Here is a 24824-nt window from a genome sequence, read left to right as displayed (position 1 = left end):
AAGTGCTGCTGGGAACAAGAAATCTCACGCCCCTCCACAGGAAGCGCCATGGTCTCCTAAGGGATTTTGGGACGAAGTAGCCTCCCCCACTCCAGGTACCTGCTTCCTAGATAGGCTCATTAGCATTTCAAATGAGGTTAGGAAGTGATTAGTAGCCCTCCCTTCTCTCCATAGGACAGGTGGGGTGGGACTATGTCTTTCTGAAATAGCAAGGAAGAGTGGGGCATCTTCTAGTTTTGAACACAGCAAGAACTCTGTACACAGCTTTTCTGCAGAATCAGAAAACAAGGGACACCCACATATATTAAGTGATAATAAACATGCAATGAACACGATCTTAGATCTTCTCTAAACAGCTGCAATCAAATGGGGAACACCGAAGGCAGAATAAATAGTTGGTTCATGGTCCACTGTTGCGGGGAATAGCACAGATCTTGTAAGGATGGGGAGGGGTCACCAGTCGTACTTGGGGTTCTTCACTGATCTTTTTCACTCCTTCTGGTGGCTGAAAAGTGAATGACCTCAGTAACCGGGTGAAGAAGATGAAGAGTTCGATCCTCGCCAACTGCTCCCCGATACACACACGGGCCCCTTCAAAAGAAATACAGAAAATCAGCAAATGACTTGTATCTACTATGTGTACTGACCAACAGCTAGTTTCAACTTGGAGAAGCTAAAGTCGGTTCACTCTTTTCCATGTGGCCCAATAGCAATTTCCACTCACACAACTAAGTTCTCTTTTCATAGGGTTGCCAGCACTCTGAGTGAGGGAATACCCAAAGGGATCCAGAGGACTTGAGGAGGGTATGGTTAGGGGAGGGGAGACACCTTGCTAGGAACTGATTTAGCTCCGCCCCATATTGGATAGAGTCCTGAGAGCAACATGAGGTTTAGAATGTGTTCTTTGTAGAATGTGTTCCTTGTAGGTTTCACCACAATGAAATTGACATGTAGAGAACACATGGTACATACAGCAGATTAAGATTTAGAGTCACTGACGAAGAAGAAGAAGAAGAAGAAGAACAAGAACAAGAACAACAAGAACAAGAACAACAACAAGAACAACAACAACAACAACTCACCAGATCTGATGAGATTGGACTACCCAGGCCCACCTAGGTTCAGGGTTCCATCTAAACAAGCATTACTAATACATTTGGCCTGACTCTGTATAATACCTCTATAGTGTTACAGAAAAGTTATTTTTTCATATACTTCATTTATCCCTCTCACTTCTCCCCAATGAGGAACTTTTAGTGGCTTATACTTCTCTCCTCTCCTCTAGTTCATCCTTGCAGCAGCCCGTCAAGACCAGGTTAAGCTGAGAGTATGTAGCTGGCCCAAGGTCACCCAGAAAGCTTCCAGGGAAGAGTGGGCAAAGAAAGGTTTCTTATTAACTCTGATTTGTAGACATAAGATTTTATTGTTCCTCCACCCACACACAAAATACAATATTGATAGGGAGTTCTCATGTTTTATGAAAAACTCTTTAACTAATCAACTCCTATCTAATGAACTTTTCTGCAAAACTCAGCTAAAACTCAGCTAAATAGGGAAAATATGTATAAGACTATCAGTCATAAATTAGTCTACATTTACCTGCTCCAAAGGGAAGGAATGCTTCATTCTCCACAAAATGTCCATCCTTGTCCAAAAAATGATTTGGGTTAAACTCCTGGGGGGTCTCCCATTTTTGAGGATCAAGAAGAGCAGATCGGAAATCTGCAATAACAGTGGTCCCCTGAAAAGAAAAAAAACTGTTTTGGATTAGGGGTTCCCAAATGGGCCGGTATAAAACCAAAAAAATATGGGAAGTACAGTTTTAGATGCATTCAGACCACCACATTTTTAAATATTATTTATATAAACTTTGCTCATGAAGGAATAATTGTTCAGTTGTTCCAATGAACCCCACAGCTCACTTTGATTAGGTTTACCAACAACCTGGAAGAAAAGTATCCTGTATCCTGCCCCTTTAATAGGGGATTACTATTGTAGAAATTGGCAAGTAAAGGTTTTCAGGGCATCGTGGCAATTAACCTTAAACCTCTGTTAAGTTGACTTAATGTTTTTATTCAGCTTGTTGGCAACCATAATTTTGATGCTGTTAAATCTGTCTGGAGATAACATGGATGATTCTGAAAACTCCCATGCATTGTAGGAGATACTTTCAAGCTGTTTGTGGAAATTTGGACATGTTCATGAATGGATACCTTTTCAGACACACGGTCTCCATTCAATCAAAATGTTTATCTAACTTCAGTGGGTAGGTGGGGGAATCTCCTGCCTTGGAAACACTCTAGTCAGTTTCAAACTAATCATGTCAGTTTTAAAAGGGTTTTCCCCCTTTGATGCATTCCTGTTTTCCCTTCCCGTTTTCTTGCACAGAGTTTGCAAAATCCCCCAACATGCTTGGATTTGTTGTGACTCTGTTGTGCAGGGATTCTCTGATTTGTACTTTTGCTTGCATTGCCACAGTGGATTCTGCTGAGCACTTGCACATTACATTGATTCTGCTGGGCTTACAACCCCCTCCACCCCCCACTTGTGCTTCACATCAGTTCTGTTGAGCTGGCCTTGCCACATTGGCATTGGATCCCTCTAGACACTCTGTGATTGCACTAGTACTGCTGGGCACTGTACAATGTACTGGTTTTGCTAGGTTTGCAAAAATGCCCCTCTTGCTTAAATTGTGATTAAGCTGGCATTCCCACAGTGGCACTGGGTATTGCTGGGCATTAGTACATTGCAATGATTTTACTAGTACATTGCAATAATGAGGTTGCAACTATCTCCCCCTTGATTGGAGTGTGATTAGACATTACGGTTGGTCTGGCATTGCGACAGTGGTACTGGATTCCGTTGGAGACTAATACACTGTATTTGTTCTGCTGGGCTTGCAAACATGCCCACCCCCTAAAGTTTCTATTGCAGAAATTGTCAGGAACTTTGATTATATTGTGCCGGCCTTCCTTTTTTACTTTCTGTCCCATAGAGGGGCCAGCAGCAAGGTCCGGGAGGGGGGACGTCAACTTACAAGGGCTAGTTAGAGTGTGGAACCTGCAGCCACAAATCCCACCACTAATCCCTGCACTACTACTACTACTACTACTACTACTACTACTACTACTACATGTACTCTATATATTATACCTGGCTTTAGATAGATATTATTTAGATGGTATTGTTATTGTTATTGTTATCCTTTAATTTATATCCCTCCTCCCCCCGGGGGCTCGAGGCGGGTCACATAAAACCAATCCCCTAAAAACAGTAACAAGAACAATAAAACACAGTACACCAATCACAACAAGGCAAGACAAGAATGGCGGCCAGGTTCATGCAACTAACCCAATTTCCATAACCCCACTAAACCTCCTCTCCACCCGCTAGTAGTGGGAGGGAGGGAGGGGAAGTTGAGCTGCCGTTCTTGCCATGCCGGTAATATTGGCAATGTTATTATTGTTTTAATAGGGTTTTAATGGGGATTTGTGATATTGTTACCCGCCACGAGCCGCAAGGAAGTGGCAGAATATTAATATAACAATAACAACAACAACAACAACAACAACAACAACAATAATAATAATAATAATAATAATAATAATAATAATAAGGAAGGGGGGAAGGGGGGCTGGTCGAGGCCAGGCGAGCTTCCTTGGGGCCGGGAATGACCAATAGGTTAGCTCCCGCAGAGCGTAAGGCCCTGTGGGGGGTATAGGGCAATAGGCGGTCCCTCATATACGCTGGGCCCAGACCATGGATGGCATTGAAGGTCAGAACCAAAATCTTGAACCTGATCCGGAATATATCCGGTAACCAGTGCAGCTGCCTCAGCACTGGCTGGATCTGGGCCCTCCAAGGTGTAGCTGTGTAGTGTTCTCTAACTCTGTAGCTCCTAGTTTGAATGCAGTGTTCACTGGTTGTTCTGTCTCAGTCAACAACAAATTATGTCACTAAATCAATAACACTCTTTGGTTACCTTTGGAATGAAAAAACCTGAAACGTTCACATCCTTTGAACATTGTCTGGGGAGTCCAATCAATAAGATATATCGATAACGTTGGATCTCACAAATCACAGCATTGGTGTAGGGCACGTCCTTCCGATCTTGGTAGGAAAACGATTGAGAGGAACCAAAAACATCTTCTATCTCCTTCTGGACTTTTTCTAAGGGAAATAAAACCAGGATTTATTTGGCAAGGGGAGTGGCCTCGTCAAGGTCTAATGCCATAAAGCCCACTCTCCAAAGCACCCGTTTTCTCCAGGGAAACTGATTTTGGCCCATCCATTGTAATACCAGGAGGTAGCCAGCTGCCGCCTGAAGGTCGGCACCACTAGGCCAGAGTGTCTTACTTTGAATATCTGGATAATTTGCCATGAGAAGCAATGCCCAGGTTAGTGTGCTTGTTGTCGTTTCTGTGCCTGCAACAAACAGGTCTCCAACGCACTGCATCAGGTTCCTGTCACTGTAGGTAGAACTGGGGTCCCTCTTGCTCTGTTACCATCCATAAAGGAAAAACGACAAAACACAGTTTACAAGAATGGTTACGTTTTTGTTGTTGTTCTTCTTCTTCTTCTGTTCTTGTCAAAGTACTATTCAAGGGTTTGAGACTGAAAATTCTCATAGACTGAATAATCAGAACAGTAAAATATCCTGACAGTTCCCGAAACCAGCCCCTGGGCCTGATGGAACAAGCAGCCAGTCAAAACGCAGGCCTGTACAGAGCTCTTGAAGTTCCGGAAGACCTCCAAATTAGTACTCTTCCTCCCAGCATTTGGTTAAGGTCAGGCTGCACCTTGACCATCTAGGCCCCCAGCCTACCCCCACTTGGGGGGGGGGTTATTGTTAGATGGTCACCCCCTCAACTGGCCAGACATTTCTGATATTGACTTCAATCCAATACCTGGCCTGTTGGTATGTCTTGTTCAAAATGAAGCAGGTTGGCAGGAGCTAGTGACAATAATTTTAGGGAAAGATTTAGAATTTTATCATAGTTTCTATGTAATGTTATTGTAATTTGTATTCTTATCAATGTTCCCGGCCACAAGATCAGTTTTGGAGAGGGGCGGGATAGAAATCAGAATGAATGAATGAATGAATGAATGAATGAATGAATGAATGAATGAATGAATGAATGAATGAATGAATGAATGAACCCATAGAGAGCTTGAGTGGTTAACAGCTATAGATTCTAATCTGGAGAACTGGGTTGGATTTCCTGCTCGGCAATGGAAGCTTGCTGGGTTCTCTCAGAATTCTCAATACCCCATCTACATCCGAAGATGACTCTTATGGAGAGAGCCAGCATGGTGGAGAGTGGTCAAGTGTTTGAAGATCTGGAAAACCAAGGTTACATTCTCCACTCCGCCTGCATGTGAAGCCTGCTGGGTGATCTTGGGCAAGTTCCAGTTATCATAGAATCATAGAATCATAGAATCGTAGAGTTGGAAGGGGCCATACAGGCCATCTAGTCCAACCCCCTGCTCAACGCAGGATCAGCCCAAAGCATCCTAAAGCATCCAAGAAAAGTGTGTATCCAACCTTTGCTTGAAGACTGCCAGTGAGGGGGAGCTCACCACCTCCTTAGGCAGCCTATTCCACTGCTGAACTACTCTGACTGTGAAATTTTTTTTCCTGATATCTAGCCTATATCGTTGTACTTGAAGTTTAAACCCATTACTGCATGTCCTCTCCTCTGCAGCCAACAGAAACAGCATCCTGCCCTCCTCCAAGTGACAACCTTTCAAATACTTAAAGAGGGCTATCATGTCCCCTCTCAACCTCCTTTTCTCCAGGCTGAACATTCCCAAGTCCCTCAACCTATCTTCATAGGGCTTGGTCCCTTGGCCCCAGTTCTCTCAGATCTCTCTTAAATATTATTCCTCCCTGAATTTCCAAAACTAAGGCTGCATATAAATTCCAAGAAAAATAAATTCCAAAAAAATGAAACATGGGCAGTAAACTCACACACACGCACGCACACACACTGGCACACACTGGCTCACACCTCTGTTTATTTATGGTTTGTAGTATGCCCAGTTCATGAGCCATGGACTGTCACAAACGTCTGCTCCAAAGTAACTGGTTTGGTTTGCAAAGTTTTTGAATCAGGAGATCAGGGCAGGGAGAATAATAAACAGGAACTTAAACGGGGAGCAATATGAAAAAAACAGAAAAATGCACGAAAAATACAAGGACATGAGGATTAACAGTGCCCACGGAGTAGCCTATCTTTCACCCTCAGCCCTGCAAATTCAGTAGACTTCATGGGTGTGATTCCTGACAATATCTTCAACCCCAGAGATAGCCTTACATTTTTAGCAACTCAGGGGAGGGTCCTTGGCTCCCACTCATTTTCCCTCAGAGTAGTCATGTGAGGCTGGCAAGGCTCAGAGAGTCAATGCCCAAGATAATTCGTGAGGACACCAAGACAAGACTTACCCTTTCTATCTGAAGTAGATAGTAATCAATATAATCCTGAGGATCGTGCAAGATCTGATGAGCCTTACGCTTTTGTATCTCCTCCATGACAAAGGAAACTATAAAGTCCCGAGCGGCAATCGCCTCCTTGTGAGGTCCAGGGAGATGTTTCATGATCCATGGGAAGAGGTCGTATAGCTAGAGGCAAGGAAAGAAGGAAACAGTCCTGTCACTCCTACCTGGAAGCATTGCAACATTATTCATGTACCCAAGAGAGTCAGCTTGGTGGAGTGGTTAGGAGCGCGGACTTCTAGTGTGGCGAGCCAGGTTTGATTCTCCGCTGTCCCACATGCAGCCAGCTGGGTGACCTTGGGCTCATCACAGCGCTGATAAAGCTGTTCTGACCGAGCAGGAATCTCAGGGCTCTCTCAGCCTCACCTGGCTCACCTGCCTCTACTCTTTTGGGTAGAGAAAAGCAGCATATAAGAACCAACTTTTCTTCTTCTCTCTCAGCCTCATCTCCCTCACAGGGTGTCTGTGGTGGGGAGAGGAAAGGGAAGGCGAATGGAAGCCGCTTTGAGACTCCTTCGGGTGGAGAAAAGCGGCATATAAGAACCAACTCTTCTTCTTCTTCTTCAGTAATCTCAGGGCTCTCTCAGCCTCCCCTCCCTCACAGGGTGTCTGTTGTGGGGAGAGGAAAAGGGAGGCGAATGAAAGCCCCTTTCACCCATTATGCACAGCATCAGCCACAGCAGACAGATATTTATCCTGAATATTTTAGGCCAGGCTTCCCAACCAGGGTGTCATGAAACCCTGGGGTTTATTGATGGCTTCGGAAGAGTTTCCTGAATGGGTGGGAGTTAATTAATTTTTTAATCCATTTTTTAAATGTGTTAAATACTTATCTGGTGATAAATATTATTTCTGTTATTTTTAAGTTGGTACTCTTGCTGTCTGATGTTTTTTATCCTGCTTTTGTGAACTGGCACAAGCTGGCTGGTCCAGGAGTCGGCAGTATAGAAATTTAATAATAATAATAACATTAAAATAACCTTCCTTGCCTCCCAAAATGGCCAATAATAGGCCTGGGGTGGTTGAAAGGGGAGGGGCCTCAGACGGGCATGTACACAGCTGTTCTTCCCGACCATATTCTGCACCAGGGGTAGTCAAACTGCGGCCCTCCAGATGTCCATGGACTACAATTCCCAGGAGCTCCCTGCCAGCATTTGCTGGCAGGGGGCTCCTGGGAATTGTAGTCCATGGACATCTGGAGGGCCGCAGTTTGACTACCCCTGTTCTGCACAATCGCACCACTGCTGGGGTTTCTCAAAGCCTGAAGAAGGTTTCAGAGGTTTCTGAATGGTAAAAATATTCAGAAAAGTTGCTTTAGGCTAATCCTGCATCGAGCAGAGGATTGGACTAGATTGCCTGTATAGCCCCTTCCAACTCTACGATTCTATGATTCTATGCTAGGGGAAGCTGCTAAACAGCTCACCGTCGGCGATCAGCTGGCATTTTGCCCAAATTGGTTCAAGATTCCTGAATAGGCAGAGCTCAAATCAACATACTGAATCAGTGAATTGGTTTGTTCAAGTTGCAGCAAATCAGGAAACTCTGATTCCAAAAAGTAACAATATTTTTTCCTAGGCACATCCCTATTCTCCTTACCTGGCTAATGGAAGCTCACATTTTGCATGATCATTATTATGCATGATCATTATTTTGCATGATCATTATTAGCAGTGGCAGGAGGGATAGGAGCCACTTGCTATTCCAGCCAGGGCTTGCTGGTCCTGATGGCTGCTCAGGCCAATGGCAGGACATGGGGAATATACTCAGTAGGTTATCCATGGCAGCTAGAAGTTGGTATATCTCTCCTCCTCAACACATTTATTGGTTTTTCTACAAGGCCCTGTTTTGTCGCCTGTGTTTTCAGTACCTACACAAAGCTCCTGGCAGAGGAGTTAAATACCAGGATTTAAAAATTGGAGGGGGAGGATAAATTAGACTTCTGTCTCTGCCAACTCAGAATGTATTACAACATATTTAAATCCCATGAAATGTTAAAATACAAACAGGCTTTCTCAGCCCGGGTTTCATGAAACCTTGGGGTTTCTTGACAGTCCTGGAAGGGTTTCCAGAATGGGGGAGAGTGGGCTGAAGGAGACAGTGGTGCATCTTTTATTGAAGAAACCATCACTAGATCCACAGGACTGTGCCAGCTACCACCCTGTCTCACACCTGGCATTTTTTGGGGAAAGTAAGGGTGCAAGTATGAGCCTCTTGTGGCACAGAGTGGTAAGGCAGCCGTCTGAAAGCTCTGCCCATGAGGCTGGGAGTTCAATCCCAGCAGCCGGCTCAAGGTCGACTCAGCCTTCCATCCTTCCGAGGTCGGTAAAATGAGGACCCAGCTTGCTTGCTGGGGGGTAAACGGTAATGACTGGGGAAGGCACTGGCAAACCACCCTGTATTGAGTCTGCCATGAAAACGCTAGAGGGCATCACCCCAAGGGTCAGACATGACCCGGTGCTTGCACAGGGGACACCTTCACCTTTACCTTTAAGGGTGCAAGTGGTTGTGGATCAATTACTAGAATATCTAGATGACGCTTCAGTCCTTGATCCATTCCAATTTGGCTTCTGACCTGGCCATGGGGTAGAGACAGCACCGATTGCCATGATGGGCCAAGGTGGATCGGCATTGCTAATATTCCTAACAGCAGCATTTGGTATTGTCAACTGCGATCTCCTTGCTCACTGCCTCATCAACATGGGGAATCAGGGGACAGCCCTAAAATGGCTGATTCCCTTTCTCCAAGGCCGAAGACAGATAGTGATAATTGGGGAAGACCAATCACACCACTGTGAACTCAAATGTGGAGCCCTGCAGGCAATGATTCTCTCCCCAATGTTATTTAACATCCTCATGTGCTCTCTCCCCCAGCTGGTTCGAAGCTATGGGCTGAGCTGTCACCATATGCTGATGACACCCAGCTCTATCTTCCAATGGAAGGTCAGCCTGACAACCCCCCACCCCCGATTCCTTGGCTAGATGCCTGGAGGCAGTAGCGGAATGGTTTCAGTGTAGTCCTATGAAACTCAACCCCTTGAAGATGGAATTCCTTTGGATAGATGGGAACGGGTCCAACCGCACAATTGATCAGGACCTTGGGCATGATCCTTGATGCTTCCTTAATCTGGGGCCCCCACCAGCTAGCCATGTAATCAAGGCTTTAGGATGCTTGGATGCTTTAGGATGCTCTGGGCTGATCCTGCGTTGAGCAGGGGGTTGGACTAGATGTCCTGTATGGCCCCTTCGACTCTATTCTTAGAATTATATTCTATGATTCTAAGGCCCCATGTAGTTGTCCCCCTCAGGCACTGTTCTAAAAAGGTGCATTGAGCCAGGGGGAGGTGGAAGACTCCCCACCTATGGGGGTTTGTATTAGGGATTTTATTATTGGTTTTATAGGAAATGTTATTATTGGGACAGTTTTATTACCCAACACGAGCCACTATGAGAGAGTGGGGGGTTATAAATGAAGTCAACAACAACAACAACAACAGATAGATAGATAGATAGATAGATAGATAGATAGATAGATAGATAGATAGATAGATAGACAGACAGACAGACAGACAGACAGACAGACAGACAGACAGACAGACAGACAGACAGACAGACAGACAGACAGACCATGGAAGCTCAGATAAAAAAAAAAGTAGCTCAACTGGCATTCTTCCATCACCACCAAGCAAAGCTACTAGCACCGTATTTGGCCCCAGAACACTTCACCACAGTGATCCATGCAATGGTCACCTCTAGGCTGGGTCACTGTAACTAGCTCTACATGGACCTTCCCTTATCCCTGCTCCAGAAATTACAACTGGTCCAAATGCAGCTGCTCACATCCTTACCCAAACACCGTGGAAAACCCACATGACATCAATCCTTCAGCAGGTGTACTAGCTACCAGTTGAGTACCAAATCAGGCTTAAGGTACTGGTACTCATCTTCAAGAGCCTCTTGTGGCGCAGAGTGGTAAGGTAGCAGACATGCAGTCTGAAAGCTCTGCCCATGAGGCTGGGAGTTCGATCCCAGCAGCCGGCTCAAGGTTGACTCAGCCTTCCATCCTTCCGAGGTCGGTAAAATGGGGACCCAGCTTGCTTGCTGGGGGGTCAACGGTAATGACTGGGGAAGGCACTGGCAAACCACCCCGTATTGAGTCTGCCCTGAAAACGCTGGAGGGCGTCACCCCAAGGGTCAGACATGACCCGGTGCTTGCACAGGGGATACCTTTACCTTTTTTACTCATCTTCAAGGCCATACATGGTCTGGGTCCTATGTACCTTAAGCATCATTTGCTTGTCCACCCCACACCCCAAAGATTGGTATGATCTATCCAGTCTAACAGATTGGTAATCCCTGGGCCCCCAATAGCTCACCTGGCCTCGAGAAGTGTCAGGGCCTTTTTGACCATGGCCCCAACCAGGTAAAACAAGCTCCCCAATGAGATCAGGGCCCTAGCAGGACTTAAATGGTTCTGTAGGACCTGCAGAACAAAGCTCTTCCACCAGACTTTCAGCTGAAGCACAGCCATGCAGGGCCTCCTTCAGCCTGGATCCATCCCTGTCAGGCAGCCCCACAGCCCCCAAGTTCACAGTCTCGGCTTTCAGTTATTGCAGTTGTTCATATTTCTAAATTGCTGATCTATTAATTGAAATGATTATTATGTTCTATTCTCAGTTATTAAAGTAGCTTAACGTGTGTTTTGTCTTACTGAGTCTATTTACGCTGCCCTGAGACATCACAGTGAGGGACTGAAGGGAAGGAAGGAAGGAAGGAAGGAAGGAAGGAAGGAAGGAAGGAAGGAAGGAGAGGAAGGAAGGAAGGAAGGAAGGAAGGGACTCAGGGTGGAAGGAAGGAAGGAAAAGGTAACTTACTATTTGGAATATGGTTCCTGTACCCTGTAAAAGGACAACTATGGCATTTCTCAGCTTGAGGAAATGTTCATCTCCAATAGAAAACCGCTGCCCAAAGGTCAGAGCACAGATCACGTTGGTGACAGAATTAGTGAGGAGTAATAAAGGATCAACTGGCTGTCCTGAAAAAAAAAGTGTTCATATTAATATTAATGTTGTCTTTTCTGGTTAGCACTAAGAGCCAGAGCTATCCCTAGGGAAGTGAGGCTCCTGGACTGTATTTTTAATTAGAAAACAAGCTTTAAAATACCAATTTGTATTGCGGAATAATTTTAAAACTTGTATTTTAAAATGTCAGCATTTAAACCCTGCCAAAAAAAAAAAAACGCTTCCACAATTCACCACAAATGCTCTAATCCAGCTTATTCCCAAAGAAGTAGCTTTATTTTGATTTACTGAGAGAGGATAAAACCTTCAGTGATTCTCCAACACGAGGCTCAGAACTGATTCTATCCATGTTCGTTTGAATTTGCACAACAAAGTTATCATTATTCTTCTTACTATTAATTGCATCGGTTACCCACCATTACGCTCCTCTTTCATCCTCTCTCTAACCTCCTTGTTCAGGCCTCTTCAGAACTGCTCAAAGCCAACATGTTTGGCTCATTTCCCTTTTTCTACGAGGTGGACACATCCATCTGAAATCCACGGTTGTGTTCGGCGTTTGATGGGTGAACACCTTCTAGGATATTTTCTGAGAGCTCCTCTTCATCTATGTCCACCTCATCTGATGGTTCAAGAAGTGCAGGTTTATTTGATAAAGCAATTTGAAATGTTTGTCTGAGCACAGGCTCTCTTGGGCATGCCCAATTCATTTTGGCTGCACTTTGCTCATTGTAGTAGCTTGGCTCGTACAAGTTAGTGATCAGATCCGCAGTAAGGTCCTCTCATGGCCTGGACATCTTTGAGTGACGGACGGAACCTGGAATTGACCAGGATATAGTCCAGTATTGCTGAGTCCTTTCCTGATGGATTTCTCCATGTTAGGTGTTTCGTGGGATGTTGAAAGGGGCTGATCCTAATGATAAAATCATTTGCTGCTGCAAAAGACATGAGGCACACTCCATTGTCATTCATCTTCCCATGGCTGTCAGCTGTGGATGTCCAGATGAAACCAACTAAGTCCCCCGCTCCCAGATAGAGAGTGATAGCGCTTTGCTGAACGGGGGGAGGGGAGTGGGTTATATATTTATTATCCGCCATCATGATATTGTATTTTAATTAAGTTTTAATGTTTTTTATGGGATTTTATTATGAATCTTTGTAAACCGCCGTGAGACATTTGAGAGTGGTGGTATTTAAATATAAGAATGAATGAATGAATGAATGAATGAATGAATGAATGAATGAATGAATGAATGAATGAATGAATGAATGAATGAATGAATGAATGAATTTGCTCATCATTTCCTCCCAACAGGACCTCAAAAGTTGAGCTGAACAATAAAAAAAAATAATGTAAAACTTGTTAATTATGTATTATAGTGCACAGTAAAACTGTGCACTATAATAAATAATTAACAAGTTTTACATTATTTTTTTTTTATTGTTCAGCTCAACTTTTGAGTTCCTACCTGTTAAGGTTGGGGTTTGTTCCTTTTTTGGTTTAGCTCCCAACAGGACCTGTCAGAACCAATATGGGTGTTGAAATTTCCAGCCAGGATAGTCAAATCTGTGGGATTGAATCTCGTGCATCTTGGAGCTGGACGTAAAAGTTGTCCTTAGTTGCATCTGTGCTGGTTTCAGTAGAGGCACAGGTGGACAGGATGTGGGTCTTGATTGTACCATTGGTGGTAAGGACTGCCAGGCGATCTGATATTTGGTTGGAAGGCAATTATGCTCCTAGCAGCCTGCGTGTCCACCATGAAGCCAACTCCAGGTTCTTGCTTTTCTCCCCTGGAGTAAAATAGCATCCTTGTTTCATCAATCATTAGTGCTTTGATGATCATCATTCCAGTGAGGCACAGTTCAGATAGTGGAAATTGAAATTTTGCATTTTGACAATGCCATAGCTATGATTTCCTTTTGTCCAACATGATGTCCAATTTGTGTATTCCAGGTGGCAATACAATTTTTTTGATTTTGGTATCATAAGTTTAATTTTTCAGCCAGTAGTCCACTTCTTACCAGCACCCTGGTGTGGATGAGAGAGCCCTAAGAGAACTGCTCGGTGAGAACAGCTCTAGGAACAGCTCTAGGAAAACAGGGTTACCCAAGGTCGCCCATCCAGCTTCATGTGGAGGAGTAGGGAATTAAACCCAGTTCTCCAGATTAGAGTCTGCCATTCTTAACCACTATACCACACTGGCTCTAATACATACCTTTTACATCTGCAAAGCTCTGAACAAGCTGAAGGGCCTCTTCTTCTATTTTGTGCTCTATGCCTTTCTTCCCCAGTCCCAGCTTCCGCATGGTGGCTATCCCGAACTTCCTCTGTTGCTTCCAGATGTGGCCATTTGAAAATATAATACCTGAAGATAGAAATGAAAAATTCTAAACAATTCATGTAAGAAGTTACAGGCATGGCTGGTGACAGGGGGAACTTGGGTGGGGGCAAAATTAGGCATGAGCATGAACTGGCTGACGAACCAAAGTTTGTCATTAATTCTGTCCAGTTTATGGTTCTGCAAACTGAAATTGTAAACCACAATGAGCCCATGTTATGGAAGTTCATCATGATGAATTTTTGGTGCAATTCATGATGGCTCATGATGGTTCATGAAGAGTGGTTTACTCCTGCTTTCTGCTCTTTGCAGAAAACAGCTGAGCTGCGGGGAGCTTCTTTTGGTTACGCTGTTTGGTTTAACTGGCTCAGAGTCATTTAACCCACCACTGCTTTCTGCTCCCCACAGCTTTTTGCAGGGAGTAGAAAGCAGGGGTTTCAATGGCTCCCGGATGAGTGGCGAGGAGGCTTCTTCTCACCCAACCAGCTTTGGTCTCTCTTGTGCAGTGCCATTGAAAGGGGCTACTCAAGGACAGTCTAGTTCAAAACTCATCAGATTTCTGAAGCTAAGCAGGGTCATCCCTGGCTAGTAATTGGATGGGAGACCTTCAAGGAATACCAGGATTGTGATGAGGACGTAGGTAATAGAAAACCACCTATGGCTGTCTCATGCCTTGAAACTGCTATGGTGTCAACATAACTCATCTGTGACAATGACAAAAATGGGAAATAATCAACTCAAGTTCCCTCAACTTTGCTATTTAAATAAAACATGAAGTATTGCCCCCACAACAAAACTGCATTTTAACATCCGTTTAGCCTCTTCTGTGATGCTTTCAGTGCCTGTTTTTGTTTTATTGGTTGTTGCTGGTATACTAGTACTATTGTACATTTAAATAGTTATACAGTGTTTGCCTTTTGAACTTGTCCATTGGGTGCTGGAGAAGACTCTTGCGAGTCCCTTGGACTTCAAGGCGAACAAACCGGTCAGTCCTAGAGGAGATCAGCCCTGACTGCTCCTTAGAAGGCCAGATCCTGAAGATGAAACTCAAATACTTTGGCCACCTCATGAGAAGGAAGGACTCCCTGGAGAAGAGCCTAATGCTGGGAGCGATCGAGGGCCAAAGAAGAAGGGGACGACAGAGAATGAGGTGGCTGGATGGAGTCACTGAAGCAGTCGGTGCAAACTTAAATGGACTCCGGGGAATGGTGGAGGACAGGAAGGCCTGGAGGATCATTGTCCATGGGGTCGCGATGGGTCGGACACGACTGCGCACCTAACAACAACAACAACAGTGTTTGATTATTCTTTATTTTTGAAATGAAGTTTGTTTTGAAGCTGGAAAGTATGATTTTTTGATGCCACAGGTACACAGTCAATCAGTGACAGGAGCTTAATATGTGACCCCAGTATGCATACCAAGTCACTTCTGCTTCATCATACCTCAGCAGGTTTTGGGAATTTCCCAAAATCCCAGATTCTAATACCAATAAGTTATTTGGAATTGGGATTTTTCGGAAATTCCAAATGTTTTTCTGGATCATTACCCCAAGAGGAAAGAAATCAAGAGAAAAAGTGAGCAGCAAAGCAACAACAAAACCCAACAGAGGTATGTTCTCAGCTGTTTTTTTTGAGATTTTTTCTGCATTCCCTTTAAATACAGGTTGATTTAAAGGGACTGCAAAAGAGAGTCCAGAAATCAGCTGTGGCAGAGAGGAGACTACTCCCCACCAGCTCAGCTGTTTTGGGTTCTCATGCAGCCTCTTGAAATTGGGCTGCACAAGAAATCTCAAAGCAGATCCAAAGGGAAGCGGTCTCCCCACTGGCTCAGCTACTTTAGGACTCACTTGTGCAGCTCTTTTAAATGCACTCTATTTAAAGGTACTGCTGAGTAGTAAAAGCATTGCTTTCACCATTCAGCTGTTTGGGGGACTTTGCCAATCTCTCCAGTAATTCCCAAATATATCCAAGATTTTTTTTTTTTTTATGTTGTCCAATTTTCTCAACAACAAAAAGAAAATCCCAGATTTTGGGAGGCAGAAATATACCAGGAAAATGCTGATAAGATATCTGATCTGTTTTCATTTTTTGACAAATGCAAATGCTCACCCCTAGAGTCTAATGGCATGGCATCTGTGCAGAGCGAGTGTTATTTCCAGCGGTCGCTGAATGAATATCTGAAGTTTGCCAGCTTTTACTTTTGTGTTCATAGATTAGGGTTTATTTTTGTTTCATGTTACACTCCTCCGGGATTTCTTTGGGGAGAAAACAATGTAAACCTTTACTTCTTCTCAAGTACTTGCCTTTTTTCTCTGAAAGGGCTTCAAAGAAAGGTGTCTGTGGTCGCTCATCAAAATATTCTGAATAATTGACTGTGGCTTCTTTCACTGTTTCGAATCCAGAGAACACCACCACAGGCAGATTCCCAGCCCATAAAATGTAAACCTTTCCGTATTGCTTTGCCAGCTGTCATTGGGAACAAAAGAGAGAAGAGTTAAAAAGGTAAAGGTATCCCCTGTGCAAGCACCGAGTCACGTCTGACCCTTGGGGTGACGTCCTCCAGCGTTTTCATGGCAGACTCAATACGGGGTGGTTTGCCAGTGCCTTCCCCAGTCATTACCGTTCACCCCCCAGCAAGCTGGGTACTCATTTTACCGACCTCGGAAGGATGGAAGGCTGAGTCAACCTTGAGCCGGCTGCTGGGATTGAACTCCCAGCCTCATGGGCAAAGCTGTCAGACAGCTGCCTTACCACTCTGCGCCACAAGAGGCTCTATTAACCATTTACTGTCCATCAAAGGGCCCTGATCTCATCAGGAGAGTGTTCCATCAGGTTGGGGTCAGGACTGAAAAAACCCTGGGTCAGTAAATTCATCCCCGCAGAGCAAAGAGCCCTGCGGGGGGCATAAGCACATAAGCAGGCCTGCCTAAGCTGCCCAAGCTAGGACTCTTGCCTGCTTGTTTTCCTTTCAGCGTAGAAGCTGTTCAGCAATACCATAAGTTATTATTATCATCATCATTTTATTTATATCCCGCCTCGCCCTGGAGGCTCGAGGCGGGTCACGTAAAATCAATCCCCTAAAACCAATACAGTAAAACATGAAACCCCCAGAACCCACAGAATCCAAAAACATGAAACCCACAGAACTAATCCTTAACAGAAATTAATTATAACAGGACAAGAATGGCGGCAAGGTCCATCATAAACTAACCCTATCCTGCAACCCCACTGAAAAAGGGGAGGTGGAGGGGAGCTGATGACACACGCAACCGCCACTTTGTGAGGGGGGGGCAGATCTGTGACATCCTCATAACTCAGGGGCTTTTTGCACGCCTGCAAAATAGCACAATGGTTGCCAATTGAAAACACTACTGATTTGCTGTTTTGCACAACGTCGTCGACAATCTGCCACACACCTGAAACCAATCTGCAAAAAGCGCTTCCTTGTAGCGCTTTCAGGGAAATCCCCAAAAGTGGATTCACCCTCCGGAAAGCGATACACTCCTGCAACCAATCTGCAACACTAGCGAAAAAGACCTGTGCGTTAACATTGTTGCGGTTTCTACAAAGTACCTCCCCCTGGCTCTCTCCTCTGATCTTCCGGCGAAGCGATCGCCATTTTTTTTTTCTCCAAGCGAGCGGGGATAAACGCACCAGCGAGCCTCTTTCAGTTTAGAGGCTTCCCCGGCTTCAGTCCCTCCCCTTCAGTCACTAAGCACAAAGAACAGAGAAGCCCGTTTGCTGATGTATTTTCCCTTTATTTTTTACACATTCATTCAGCCGAAAATCGGGCCCGTGAGAGGGGGGGGATTTTTTTTTTCACTCGGAGGGAGCGTGGCAACGATCAAACGACAGCTCAAACACACCAGGCAGCTGGATGGGTCTCTCCGTTGCAACGAATTAACACAGATTCGTTGCAATGGGTCTGTTTTTTTTTTTTTTTAAACCTTTCTTAAAGGGAAAGGGGCTGTTTGGGAGCATGCTAACGGCTGCCCATTGGCTGCTTGACGGCCAGTGGCGGGACGAGCTCGGCAATAGCGCTTCCTTTCTAGCGATTTCTGCCGAGACCGGAAGCCTGTGGGAAACGCTACAAAACGCAACTGGATTCCACTACAAAGGCAGGTATGCATAACGACGAATTCCACTATTTTAAATGGCGATTTTTCATTCAGTGACCAATTTGCTACAAAGATCCCGGTGCGTAAAGCCCCTCAGAGTCTGATGTTATTGTGCTACAGACCAACACGGCTACTTGTTTGAATCATAGAAGGGGCCATACAGGCCATCTAGTCCAACCCCCTGCTCCAATCTATCCTCATAACTCGTTGCATTGGTACGTAAGAATCAGATTTATTTGCCATTATTATGAAATCTAAAAGCCATGGATCACAGGTATTGTTTGTCAGTTTGTTTCCAGTTTTGCTTACAATGCTACATTTGAGACATCAGTTCTTCAGCTCCCCATGGCCCCAGATCACCCTCGTCGCTCTCCTCTGTATCCTTTCAAGTTTATCTACGTCCTTCTTGAAGTGAGGCCTCCAGAACTGCACACAGTACTCCAGGTGTGGTCTGACCAGTATACAATGGGACTATGACATCTTGTGATTTTGATGCGATGCCCCTGTTGATACAGCCCAAAATGGCATTCGCCTTTTTTACCGCTGCATCACACTGCCTGCTCATGTTTAGTTTACAGTCCACAAGTACCCCAAGGTCTCGTTCATACACAGTTACCTAGAAGCGTATCCCCCATCCAGTAGGCATGCTTTTCATTTTTCTGACCCATTTTTCTGACCCAGATGCAGAACTTTACACTTATCTTTATTAAATTGTATCTTGTTCTCATTTGCCCATTTTTCCATTGTGTTCAGATCTCGTTGAACTCTGTCTCTATCTTCCGGAGTATTTGCCACTCCTCCCAATTTGGTGTCATCTGCAAACGTGATGAGTAGTCCCTCCACCCTCTCATCTAGATTATTAATAAATATGTTAAAAAGTACCGGGCCGAGCACCGAGCCCTGAGGTACCCCGCTACTCACCTCTCTCCAGTCTGATGAAACACCATTGACAACAACTCTTTGAGTGCGGTTCTCTAACAAATTCCCTATCCACCTAACTATCTGAAAATCCCCTGTCCATCAGAACATCATGGGGAACCTTATCAAAAGCTTTACTAAAATCCAAGTAAATGACATTAACCGAATTTCCACGATTCAGCAAATCTGTTACTTGGTCAAAAAAGGAAACCAGGTTGGTCTGACAGGACCTGTTGGAGACAAATCCATGCTGACTTCCTTGGATCACCAAATTGACCTACAGATTGCTCCCTTTAATATCTGCTCCATTATCTTCCCCACAATAGAGGTCAGACTCACTGGTCTGTAGTTTCCCGGGTCATCCTTCCTCCCTTTTTTGAAGATCGGAATAACGTTTGCTCTCTTCCAGTCCTCCGGGACATCTCCAGTCCTTAAAGAGGTCCCGAAGATGACGGACAAGGGTTCTGCAAGTTCTCCGGAAAGTTCTTTGAGCACTCTCAGGTGCATTTCATCTGGCCCAGGGGATTTGAACTAATCCAGTGCAGCTAAATGCCTCTCGACAATCTCTCTGTCCATGTCAACCTGCCACCCAGACACTATCTCTTGGCTACTGCCATCTCTAGATGTGCCTAAACCCTTTGACCTGTGGGGAAAAACAGATGTAAAATAGGCGCTGAGCCTTTCTGCTTTCTCTGCATCTTCCGTTAGAGTTTGTCCATCTGCACCCAACAGTGGGCCTATTGCCTCCTTTACTTTACGTTTGCTCCTCACATAACTGAAAAATCTTTTCTTGTTACAATGGGCTTCCCTGGCCAATCTTAGCTCACTCTCAGCTTTGGCCTTTCTGATGATTGATCTACAGTGCCTAGTAACCTGTAGGTCCTCTTCTTTAGAGCCCTGTCCTTCCCTCCATTTCCCTCCATTTCCCGAACATCTCCCTTTTCTTTCTTAGTTCCTCTTGAAGTTCTCTGTTCATCCAAATAGGCTTCTTAGAGCTCCTGCAGTGTTTTTGTCTTTCTGGGATAGTCATTGATTGAGCATGCAATAGCTGTTGTTTGAGTAGCGCCCACCCTTCACATGCTCCCTTCCCTTCCAGCATTCTCGTCCATGGTATGACACTCATCATGTCTCTGAGTTTATTAAAGTTTGCCCTACGAAAACCCAACATCCGCGTCTGGCTACAAGCTTCCTTGGCTCCCCATCTCAAAAGGAATTCTATGAGGACATGGTCACTTCCCCCTAGGGTCCTCACCTCCTTCACCTCATCCACCAACTATTGTCTGTTGGTCAGTATTAAGTCCAGTATGGCTGAACCTCTTGTGGGTTCATCTACCATCATCTACCAGGTCAGAAAGTTGCATGACTGAGGACGCTTCGCAGAATTTGTTTCCCAGCATCACATACCATGATTAATGCCAGAGATAACATGGGAAGAAACCAGTTTGTTTGCCTGCAGTAGCTCTTTTAGATGTTATCTGGGCACAACTTACCATTCCCTGCCTTCTGAAGGAGTTATTTATTTGATTTTGGCACGGATACAAAGGTTATATACGTGGAAGACAAGATAAGAGAATAATACTAGGAAAAGTTGCAAGCAGTAAGAAAAGGGGCAAGCCAAACAAGAGTGAGCTTGACTCAGAAAAGGAAACCGTGATCTTCAGTTTGCAAAACCAGAGCAAGGCTGTTAACGAAAATACTTTATTTTTATTTATTTTATTTGTTAGATTTTTATCCTGTCACTCCCCAAAGGCTCGTGACGGGTTACAGAAAAAATACAGTGAAACCCCAATAAAACTACCCCTAAAAATGTATATATATATATATACATCACATAGATTAAAACCCAAAATGGTCACGATGAACCAATTAAAAGAGCCCCCCCCTACTTCCGGGGTAGATATAGGGGGGTGACATAAGCCGCCAGAGATGGTCTCAAGGGGGGTCAGATCTTCCTGGGTCCACTGGCCTCAACCAAAGAGCTGGTGGAAGAACTCCATCCTGCAGACCGTGTGGAATGCTGAAAGCTCCCTCAGGGCCCGCAGCTCTTCTGGGAGCTCATCCCACCAGGTGGGGGCCAGGACCAAAAAGGCCCTAGCCCTGGTTGAGGCTAAATGAACCTCCATGGGGCCGGGCATGATGGGGTCATTCATTTGATGGGGTCATTCATTCATAGAGTCATCATAAGTCAGATGCTAGTTGTTGACATATAACACACCATGAAGGAACGGACGGAAGTCATTCTCCACCCTTTTTGGCATATGCCCAGTCTGCCTCTTGAAAGGAGAGCCAAAACTGCCTGAACTTTCACAGTTCCGGAGGGCCTGCAAAAGGGAGCTCCTCCACCAGGCATTCGCTTGAGGCCGACCGACTCGGAACATCTGCTGCCTCCCCCCCCCCTTCCATGACTGAACAATTTGATCTCCTCAGTGTGGTTGTTATTGATCTCCTTAGTGTGTTGTGATTGGTACCGATAGATTGTCGTGATGTTCTATTGAAAATTGTATAATTGTTAGAGTGTTCCGTGTAAACAGCCCAGAGCCATAAAGAATGGGTGGTATAAAAATCCAAATAAATAAATAAATAAATAAAATGCCTCCTTCTTTCTGAAATCCCTTGAAGTTCCCAAAGGTCAGTTTGGTGCCAAGTGCAGAACTCAAACGGGTGCCTGGAAAAGATGACAGCTGGAAGCAGTATAGTCTAGGGCAGGGGTCATCAACCCAAGGGCCGCAGTCCGGGCCCCAAAAGCCTCGTCACCGGGCCGCCAATGGCTGCGCCTCCCTCTCCCCCCCTCGCAGCGAGAAGTTCACCAGACCTTGAGCAAATCGACCGCTTCGGCAGCCGATTCGCTCACAGCTTGGCGAGCGCTGCAGGGAGGGAAGAACGAGGAGCAGTCACCAGCATGCCAGCGGGCACAAACACGGGCATGTGCGGTGCCCGGGCCTCACTCTCCCCCCACTCCCGCAGGCTGGTCCCCAGCCTTAAAAGATTGGGGGCCGCTGGTCTAGGGTGTGCTTTCTCATCCATGGTTTCATGAAACACTGGAGTTTCTTGACAGCCCTGGAAGGGTTTTCGTCAATCAGGGGGAGTTAATTCATTTTAAATATATTTTTAAAAATTTGCTAAACATTTCCTGGGGGACATGACCTGCCCCTCTCCCTAAATGGCCAATGCTGGGCATGGAGGGGTTGGGAAGGGCAGGGGCCCTAGGTGGGCATGGACTCAGCTGTGCTTCCTAACTATATTCTGCAGGATTGCAATGTTGCTCGGGTTTCTTGAAGCCTGAAGAATGCTTCAGGCGTTTCTCAATGAACAAAAAAAGTTCCGAAAGGCAGGTCTGAGGTCATGCCATGTGCAACCATTGAAGACTGCACATGCAGTATTTCGCAAACTGTGTGCTTTTAATCAATAGTTCTATTCCTGGCCCCAGAGAGGCCTCGACCAGGGCCAGGGCCTTTTCAGTCCTGGCCCCAACCTGGTGGAATGAGCTCCCGGGTCAGCTGTGGGCCCTGCGGGAACTATCAGTCTTCCACGGGGCCTGCAAAAAGGAGCTCTTCCTCCAGATCTATGGTTGAGGCCGGGTTAGTGCAGGAAGAGCAATTAGGGTCCCCCTGATGTCAACAACAAATGCTATTTCTGACATGTCTCTCCTTTTTCCTCCCTCTCGTAGAAGGGTAAGGGGGGGGGGGTTTGAGGGTTCAGCCATCTTGCTGCTGTGATTGTTGTTGTGGACGTTGTGATAGTCCATTTTAACAGGGGTTTTAATGGGTTTTTAATCGGGCTTTTGTAAACCGACATGAGTCACTTGGGAGTGGAGGTTAATAAATTGAATGAATGAATGAATGAATGAATGAATGAATGAATGAATGAATGAATGAATGAATGAATAATAATAATAATAATAATAATATAGAATTGTAAAATCATAGAATAATAGAGTTGGAAGGAACCTCATGGGTCATCTAGTTCAACCCCCTGAACTATGCAGGACACTCACAACCCTCTCGCTTATCCACTGTCACCTGCCACCCCCTTGAACCTTCACAGAATCAGCCTCTCCGTCAGATAGCTATCCAGCCTCTGTTTAAAAATGTCCAAAGATGAAGAACCCACCACCTTCCAAGGAAGCCTGTTCCACTGAAAAACTTCTTCCGGATGTTTAGACAGAATTTTTAAAAATTTATTTCATCCCATTGGTTCTTGTCGTTCCCTCCGGGGCAAGAGAGAACAACTCTGCTCCATCCTCCATATGGCACCCTTTTAAATACTTGAAGATGGTTATCAAATCCCTTCTCAGTCGTCTCCCCTCCAGGCTAAACAGACCAAACTCCCCCAACCTTTCCTCATATGTCTTGGTTTCCAAACCCCTCACCATCTTTGTTGCCCTCCTCTGGACACGATCCAGTTTGTCTACATCCCTCTTCAACTGAGGTGCCCAAAACTGAACACAAGACTCCAAGTGAGGCAGAACCAGAGCAGAGCAAAGCGGTACCATCACCTCCTGTGATCTGGACATGATCCGTTTGACTCCGTTTGATACAGCCCAAAATCCCATTTGCCTTTTTAGCCACCGAGTCCCACTGCTGACTCAGGTTCAATGTATGGTCTACTAAGACTCCTAGATCCTTTTCACACATGCTACTGCCCAGACAAGTTTTCTTGCTCAGCCTTCAGTTTCCTGACTTGCTTTCTTAAGCCGGCAATTTGTTCCCTTTCTGCTCTCCATCAAATACGTTTCTGCCGTCGAGGGAACAGAATCCAAAATATTCTCCACCTGACATTTGGCAAATGAATGAATCCAGTAGACGTACCTTCATGAAAGAGTCCTGAGAGAAGTCTATGAAAAGTCGCCATATGCTTCCCAAGAGAGGAAGCCGAAGAGGCCCTGGAGGATACTTCTTGCTTGACCAGAGCTGTATCAGAAAGTGCAGAATCACAACACTCAGTAGTCCTGCTATCAAAGTCCCCGCTGTCCACATGGCCCTGTCTTTCAATGGTTCTTGGTTTCCTCCAGATGTTGCAGCTTGTCTTGTTTTTTCTCTCTGCCAACACCCTTTTATGCACCCCGGATATAAACAGCAAAGCACAGCCTCCTTACGCGATCACTACATTTTCTTGGAATGTAATACTGTGGGCCAGACTATTGTGTCAGATGTCTCTAATGACATCTTGGGATACATTGTTGTGACAGGACTTTTCTGGCTACCAACTGAGGGACCCACACAGTGCCCAATCCCTGCTACTTATCTGTCTCAACTGGTAATAAGGAAGCAAAGAAGGGCATTTACCCCTGCAAGATGCTCTGTCTTGCCTTCAGCTCTTGTAGAGGGTGGCTATAAGAACATTTCCCTTACACTGAGACAATGTTTTTGTGGGAGTGGTGAAATTGATACAAGAGAGCATATATTCTTCCACTGCCCTGCTTATGTAGACATTCATAGCAACTTGATTGAACCACTCCTTAAAAAGTTGCCAGAACATCATGATGTAGACCGACCAAAGAGGCTGCTAAGTGATGAGTCCCCCCAGGTGACAACTCAGCTGGCTAAGTTTTGTGCCGCTGCCATAAAAATCCGATGCTCTAAAGTAGCATAATTTTAAGTTCTATTTTATGATCTGTTTTAAATTGTGTTATATTAAATGACCATATTCTTTTTGGTCTTTTATGTATTAACTTCATGTAACTTGGTCTGAACGACTGTAATAAAGTTTGAATGTCAATAGAATCAGAGTCCAGGGGCACCTTTAAGACCAACAAAGATTTATTCAGAATTCATTTTTGCTATATATTCCCACAGTCATGTAAGGAGTTCTTAGTCTAATGAAGAGTGCTTGCACTCGAAAGCTCACGCCTTGAATAAATCTTTGTTGGTCTTTACAGTGCTGCTGGACTCTGATTCTATTGTGCTACTTCAGACCAACACTGCTACCCATTTGAATC

At 45.0% G+C, this 24824-nt stretch overlaps 1 protein-coding gene across 1 annotated transcript; it reads right to left on the bottom strand.

Moving 5' to 3' along the window:
- Positions 1 to 400: 400 nt before the first annotated feature.
- On the bottom strand, positions 401 to 23862 carry LOC143842759 (cytochrome P450 2J2-like). Its single transcript, XM_077347914.1, has 9 exons — positions 23695 to 23862; positions 16154 to 16316; positions 13728 to 13877; positions 11368 to 11528; positions 6446 to 6622; positions 4357 to 4498; positions 3983 to 4170; positions 1600 to 1741; positions 401 to 591 (listed from the first exon to the last, which is right to left on the bottom strand). The coding sequence occupies exons 1-9, from the start codon at positions 23860 to 23862 to the stop codon at positions 401 to 403; spliced, it is 1482 nt and encodes a 493-aa protein (XP_077204029.1).
- Positions 23863 to 24824: the final 962 nt, after the last annotated feature.

The sequence above is a fragment of the Paroedura picta genome, chromosome 8 (genome assembly GCF_049243985.1).
Source record: "Paroedura picta isolate Pp20150507F chromosome 8, Ppicta_v3.0, whole genome shotgun sequence".
Classification (NCBI taxonomy): domain Eukaryota; kingdom Metazoa; phylum Chordata; class Lepidosauria; order Squamata; family Gekkonidae; genus Paroedura; species Paroedura picta.
The sequence above is the reverse complement of the archived record's forward strand: the minus strand, read 5'-3'. Positions and strand labels throughout refer to the sequence as shown.